Below are 7,500 nucleotides of genomic sequence, written 5' to 3' on the forward strand. Positions count from 1 at the left end.
GAATTGTTGCTGTAGTTGTGGTTGAGGTTTGTTGCTGGAGTGGTTAGGTCTTAGCTATTGTGTAGCGTTGTATATCGGACAGTGAAGGCCTATATGTTCACATCACACTTGCATGTACTCATGTAGTTTTACACACCCAGGAACTGATCAAACACTCATAAGCATGCACGCACACGTACAAGCATCCACACACACTAATTGCTGTGCTTACAACTTATGTGACTGTCGGGATGTATATATCCGAAAGTTAAACTGCATCAGCATGGATGATGCTAACGACAGTCTACAGAAGACGGCAGTAACCAAACAAAAAAGGTATTACTTATCGTCGGGTTTGTTGTTGGTCGGACTGTCACGGTCGCAAAGTACTGTATGTCCGTCGTTATACTTTCTTCGACCAGTCTAACCATACCTCATTATTCACTGGCTTGTAGACCACGCCGGCCACGGGCTTTCTCGTTGGCTTGTGCTTGCGGACAGGGAGGCGGGTGGCGTGCACAGACTGAGAAATAGGCGTGGGCGTAGTGTGGGGCTTTCGACGGCGGGTCTTTGGTGGGCTGGGGGCGGATGGGGGTTTGGTTGGTGGTAGTGTGGGTTTAGGTGTGGGGGAAGGGTGTGTTGTGGGCTGGGTGGGTTTTGGTGTGGGGGAAGGGTGTGTTGTGGGCTGGGTGGGTTTTGATGTGGGGGGAGGGGGAGGGGGAGGTGTGGGCTGGGTGGGTTTTGGTGAAGGGGAGGGGCTAAGAGGTGCAGAGGGTGGGTAGAAGACAGGGGTGGCAGGGGGTTCGCCTATGTTGTAGACAGGAGGCAGAACTTTGTACTCGAAATCATCTTCTGTATAGACGACGGGGACGAACTGCAGAACAGTCAGCACAACAACTATCTGTGGATAGTTGTCATCTATGTTATCTGTGGATTGTCATTAATGAGATATATATTCATAACATTTATTTCATTGAGAAAATTTCTGGCATAGAGTATGGAATATAAATACATATCATTCGTAGTATGTACCTCCTTAAGAGAAAATAGCATTGGCAAGAGTTAATCGTTAGCGATCGGTGATGCTCTTTTAGTGTTGCAACCACGACTCTCTCTCGCACTAGTTGAGTAAGGGAATTGTAGGGTTGTAACTCTATGTGGTCGACTTTTACAATAGGTCTCTCTCTCTCTCTCTCTCTCTCTCTCTCTCTCTCTCTCTCTCTCTCTCTCTCTCTCTCTCTCTCTCTCTCTCTCTCTCTCTCTCTCTCTCTCTCTCTCTCTCTCTCTGGTGAAACGCTGCACATACTGTTTTGGCATTATGCTACACACGGGAGAAATATTTATTTTGTGTGTGATATGCTTCGTGTTGTGACTTTTTTCGAAGTGTAATGATACATGTTGGAACTTTTTTTCAAGTTGTATGACATGTTTCTTTTATAGCGGTATGATATAAGTTTGACTACTATTTTTTTTTTTTTTTTTGCCAGATATATGTATATATATACATTATATATATATATATATATATATATATATATATATATATATATATATAATTTTATTTATTATTTTTTTTCTTTCTTTTTTTCAAATAACTGTCTCCGTATTATTTCATTTCGTTTTATTTGTCTGTTGTGACAAGCAAAGCTGGAACACTGCTTTTGGAATTAATCTTTTATTACAAATTTTAAAGTAATCCGTTTCGAAACGGTGTCGGGAGAGTTTTCATTTTACAGGAGTTTTCTTTATAATAAAAAAGGGGTGAAAAAAAGTTGGCCTAAATTCACCTAGACATTTATAGCGAAAGTTTTATACTGTAGCACTTTTTGAATAGCCTATGTTGGCCTGGAACCATTCAGACTTTTTTGAAATTGCTATGACAAACCGGATGACTAGGCTTGTAACCAAAGGGAATATCTTGTATGTGATATCCTCTCTGATAACCTCTTCAAAAAAAATGTTAGATGTACAAACCTTTAGGAACAACGAATAGCTAAAACAATTATTAGATTTATACAAAACTCTTCCCTAAAAGTGCTAGCAGATCATAAAACAGAATTTTACAAATGAACTGGAGGTGAATTAGATGTAATGCAAAGACTGCTGATGTGTGTAATATTCTTTGCCGAGATAATTATTTAACATAATTTGCATTGTTTATTGCACTGATATACAGTGGTATATTTCCTCTCCATGTATTTTTAGTATACATATAATTAGCTACACATTTGAAAAGTTTGTTATGAACAGTTATTTGGGTCCTTTAGCTAAACACTGAAATCACAATTTTGATATGCATTATGCTGAGAGAACGTGTCATTAATAAACAAAAAACGAAAAAGAAAAAAAACAATACACAACAAAAGTGTCTCACCATGAACGGCACGCGGTCCATGACGAATCAGTGTCGGGAAGTGAATGAGGCCTCGACGCTCTTGCACTTCTTTTATAGACCCACTCGCGCCTTCGGCCTTCTTCTGTTACCGCCACAGACACCCCACCAAGCATCTTCCCCACATCTCATTAGGCGTTTTCCCCACTTCCCCACGCATTGACTTTTCTGTTATCCTTCAGACACCCCGGTAGACGTTTTCCACTTCTCACTCTCCCTTTTCATTTCGCTTTTGAATCCTTGCGTAATGACCTCCGCCCCTGCCGCCTCCGCCCACACGCATACCCGTAGTGAAAGCAAGCGTTCGATAGGATGAGAAAGATGCTCCAATTCGTCTTCATCTCCCTAGCAAGGGTGTCTATGGTTGATTAAGTATGACACACTAACGAGAGGGGAGTTTGGCTGCACGGAGGATGATGTTGGGATTGACGGTCCGGTTCCGGGTATCCTCGAAGGATTCCCCCGATTGATGGAGATGAGGCGAGAATGAAATCCCCCTTGTCTCGCAGCTCGCTGTAATTGGTTTGGAATTATGTGTCCCTCAACGGTCGCTCTGCATAAGTGATTTTGTGCAGGTGTACAGTTGCTTGCCTGATTTGCATAAGGATTGGTTTCCTTTTTTCTTTGGTGATTGGGAATGATTGGGTCTTCAAGCATGCCGGTTTTATTCACTCGGCATTTTCCTTTTTTCTTATATCAATCGCATCGGGATTTCTTGATCAACATATGCTACTCATTTTTTCCAGGACAACATGTGTGTGATGCAGACTTGACAACAAATATGGTTGAAATTGCATTATCTTGGCGTTAGTTATTATTTAACATCGATTTTTAAAAGTGTAACGTTGCGTTTTGTAACATTTCTTGACTGTCATTTGCAATGATTGTGCAATGCAGAATATCCCCCCCGATGCACCCAGGATGCAGTTCACCTAATTACCGCTGCAAAGCCGATATTGGCTTGACCTGGCTCACAATATACGCAAAGGCAGCGTCTAGCCGTGTGAGGCCAGACGCTGCCATAGCCGCCGCTCTCTCAGGGTCTCTCTCTCACTGCTGTTGTGAGAGGAGGAGGCCGGAGGAGTGTGGGCATTTGCCTGGGTCTCGCAGATATGGAGATGCGGATCATTCGGGCGGATTGCGACGCCCTTTGATGAAGAAATATGTATAGGGCGAGAGCGCGCTTTGGTGAGAGAGGAGAGAAGGAAAGGGCCTTTTTGAAGAGGGGGAGGGGTCGCTGTTCTCTACTTGGATGTTTCTAATAGGTTTACTTTTAACCGAGTTATTTTTCTCTTCGAAATAACAACCAAAAGAATGAATGTCACACAAAATAATGCTTCAGGCTTTTATTCACATGTCACACTTGTGTATTACTAGATGGTCATTGATCACCATATAACGTATGGTGCCTTTATTGTGACGAAATAAAACGATTACCTCTCTAAATGTATCATCGCCGTGAGAAAAAAGAAAGGAAAATAATACGCCTTTTATGTCCAAGTTGCCGCACTATTTAAGTTTTGTAATGTCTTAGAACTGAAGACTTTCTCCTATTCTTAGTCTTGCATGCACTCTTTGTCTGCCTTGTTATTGCCGTTAATAACAAGGAGTGCAAATGTCCGCAAAATTCCCTTTCCCTTTCCGAGTTTTGGTTATTTTAGACTTGCCATTAGAGCGCTGGATCCCATGAATGATAAGCAAGGGGAGAATGAGAGCCTCGTGGAAGCTGCTATTATTTTCCTCTGGTTGAAAAGTAAACTCGCATTGTTTCATCTGCCTGTGGAGAGCAGACGGGGACACATACAGTGCTGTATTTTTTAACAGATCTTTGCTTATGCATACTGATCTAATAACACAATATATTTATTGTATATATATACATATACATGCATGCATACATACATACATACATACATACATACATACATACATACATACATACATACACACACACACACACACACACACACACACACACACACACACACACACACACACACACACACACACACACACACACACACACACACACACACACACACACACACACGTTTGTGTAAATGCGCATTTGTACACGAATACATACACAATTGCATGTGCATTTACCACGTAATTGCTAAGCAAAACTCGGAACATTCTACCCTGTATACAACTGATTTAGACCGTAGTGGTTTTAGAGAGTGAATGCAGCTACCATCTGCTGGTCTGGAGGTTCGTTGTAATATATCTTGTTCCGCGTTGCTCAGATGGGCGCAATTTTGACATTATCCACTCTTAGAAAACAGCGGGATGGAAGGTTGACGGGAGTGAAAGGGGGAAGGGAGACGGAAAGAAGGAAGTGACAGAAAGTTGGGAGAGAGACAGCAGATAAGATAGGATGATAAGGGCTAAGGGTAAAAAGGGTAGGAAAGGATAAGGACAAGAGAGAAGTAAAAATAACAGTTATGAAAATGGACATGGATTTAATTAATGAAAGAGAAATGGGTGATGATTCTAAAATATAATCGTATTTCCTTTTTTAGGAGGCTAGCTTTGTTTCCCGAAGTCTTATCCGTCTGCTTGGATCAATTATAAGCGCTCTAGATAATTAGCCTATTCGCCATTAAGGTTAATTAATGATACGTTAAAAAGGCCCTTTGTAGCGATAGTCGAGCCGTCGAAAGACTAAAGTGTATATATATATATATATGTATATATATATATATATATATATATATATGTATATATATATATATATATATATATATATATAATTTTTTTTTTTTTTTTTTCCGTGTTCTAAAGTCCCGCATCTGTTCCTTTACTCAGGTGTAGAATTTAACTTTTTATAGAACATTTGGTAATATGTATGGACAGGTATTGGGGGGGAGGCAGTGTTTTTTGTATCCAATATGTATATGCATCATATATAATGTTATATGATATGATATATATAAATGTATGTATTATATATAATATTATATAATATGATATATATATATATGTATGTATGTCTGTATTATTGTATGTATGTCGGTAGGTAGGTAGGTATATGCATTTATATTTTTATATCTATGTCACACACACACACACACACACACACACACACACACACACACACACACACACACACACACACACACACACACACACACACACACACACACACACACACACACACTTGCTCGCGCGCGCACGCGCATATATGAATTTATGCATTAGGACTGCATTTGTCTCATGTATAATTTAGAAAGTTTTGTTTAATATGTTATGTTATGCGGACGCAAGGCATGAATAAGTGAAGGGGGAGAGAGGAGAAAAGTTGTGATTTCTAATTACAAAAGAGATTTAGAACTCTGCTGGCATTTGTGTATGCAAGACGTATGCCTTCATTAAGATTATGTATTACACGTTCACATATCTGTTTATGCACCGACGAATGTGAAACATCAATTATCGCGCGGAAATGGAGACGGCAAGGGAAGTTGGGACAGTAACACCACTATATTATGATATCACATTTATTATAAAGCTTAAAACACTTGACTAACGATTGATGTAGCAACGGGAGGAGTTCACGGGTACATTAACGCATTACCAGCATGGTTAACCATTATTCTGAAGGAGAGGAAACATCAGAGTCCTGTTGCAGGACAGATCTAACGCGTTACTCTTCTGCATCGTAGGGGATTGTGGTAGGAGGTGGCGGCGGTGGGGCAGGGGTGGTGGTCGGGTGTGGGGCGACAGAGGGGTACGGGACGGCAGGGCGGAAGGTCACGGCAGGGGCATAGTGGGGAGGGTGCTGGGCGTCCCCCCTGTACTCCACGTCGGCCACGTATCCTACGGCGTCGTCGGCTTGGTACTTGACCTGGTGCGTTGGAGAGGATTTGGCTGGTAATGATCATCGTTATGAGTGTTGGCGGGGATTCTTTCTGCTCACGTAATGGGGGGTGGGAATGATGGTGCTGGCTGTTATTTTATAGAAATGTTGACAGTTGGGATATTATAACTATAATTATATTGTCAAGGCCAATTTTAATTCGTATTACTGATCGTAATATCGCTAATACTGATATTGATATATTTTTATGGGTCGTAAATTAATATTATATACTCCTTTTGTCAGCATCATTACTTTTGCAATTATGGATACATATAAATATATACATATATGTTACAATTTTTGAGATATACGTTGTAATTATCATTGCATTAGTCTAAATGATATCAACACTATTATGTAGTTCTCTGTGATATAATCACATTGTTATGATTTATCGTTATTATTATTGGTGCAGATAATAATGATTTTATGATATGACTAAAAAATATCATTATCACAGTTAGTTAGCATTGACAGCAGGGTCGTAAATATCAACCCAGGTAATCCTATCACGTAATGAGGAGTGGTTAGAGTGAGCATAATTACTGTTTGGAAGCGGCCGTCTGGGAGGGCCACGTAGTAGGAGCCCTGCACCAGTTCCCCGTCGGAGGTTTCGTCGTGCCCGAAGTTTGCGCCAACGTAGTCGTCGATCACGCCGTACTCGAACTTGTAAGGACGACCATTCTGCGGGGGAGAGGGAGGAGAGGTATCGAGGCTTAGCGAGAGTCCAGGCTAGACAGGCCGGGATAGACACTTTACATCTAGTGGAATTAACGGACATCATTATTATCCGAGTTGGGTATTTTGTACAGATGATTGAAAGCATTTGCAGAACGAGTGGCCGTGACCGATACCACGATGTAAGTAGGGTGTGGCGGGGCTCCGTAGGGTGGGGGTGGGTGTGGGTTGACGGATGCCATAGCCGATGCCACGACGACACAGAGAAGCGATAGCGAGACCTGTAAGAGAAGATATTGGGTCACTCGTTGCAGGTTCATGTGATTGCGCCGAGTTTCGATCGTTTAGTGAGCAGACTTATTTTTTATTTTAGTAATTAGACAAGAAATCCTACACTAATTTACGATGCATTTGAGTAGGATGGCGAATTATCGGTAGAACTTCTCTCTCACAAACTAATGTAAACAACACACACTGACGAACACAACCTTAGCGAACATGATGATCTTTATGATGGAGGAGATTGCAGACTGATGCATGGTCATTCTCCTCGCCTGCTTATATACACGTTGCTCATCATTCCCTTCTA

General features: G+C 41.2%; 3 protein-coding genes across 24 annotated transcripts in view; 1 reads left to right on the forward strand and 2 right to left on the reverse strand.

Annotated features, from left to right (window-relative positions):
- LOC122262814 (uncharacterized) overlaps positions 1-2,640 on the reverse strand; it is a 3,459-nt gene extending 819 nt beyond the window's left edge. Inside the window, exons 1-2 of the mRNA XM_043030980.2 lie at positions 2,354-2,640; positions 413-880 (exon numbers count right to left, since the gene is read on the reverse strand). Coding sequence (XP_042886914.2) covers positions 413-880; positions 2,354-2,374 — 489 coding nt within the window. The 5' untranslated portion in view covers positions 2,375-2,640. The remainder of the gene's footprint in view (positions 1-412; positions 881-2,353) is intronic.
- The window catches only part of rg (A kinase anchor protein rugose), a 1,000,951-nt gene that overhangs the window by 362,637 nt on the left and 630,814 nt on the right, over positions 1-7,500 (forward strand). The window lies entirely within an intron of this gene.
- Positions 5,858-7,500, reverse strand: part of LOC122262807 (uncharacterized) — a 1,703-nt gene continuing 60 nt past the window's right edge. The window contains exons 1-4 of the mRNA XM_043030972.2: positions 7,400-7,500; positions 7,088-7,192; positions 6,780-6,917; positions 5,858-6,218 (exon numbers count right to left, since the gene is read on the reverse strand). The exon at positions 7,400-7,500 is cut by the window's right edge and continues 60 nt beyond it. Of these exons, the coding sequence (XP_042886906.1) occupies positions 6,018-6,218; positions 6,780-6,917; positions 7,088-7,192; positions 7,400-7,500 (545 nt within the window). The 3' untranslated portion in view covers positions 5,858-6,017. The remainder of the gene's footprint in view (positions 6,219-6,779; positions 6,918-7,087; positions 7,193-7,399) is intronic.

The sequence above is a fragment of the Penaeus japonicus genome, unplaced genomic scaffold, assembly GCF_977035675.1.
Source record: "Penaeus japonicus unplaced genomic scaffold, GWHDUDI00000001_assembly GWHDUDI00000004, whole genome shotgun sequence".
Taxonomy (NCBI): Eukaryota; Metazoa; Arthropoda; class Malacostraca; order Decapoda; family Penaeidae; genus Penaeus; species Penaeus japonicus.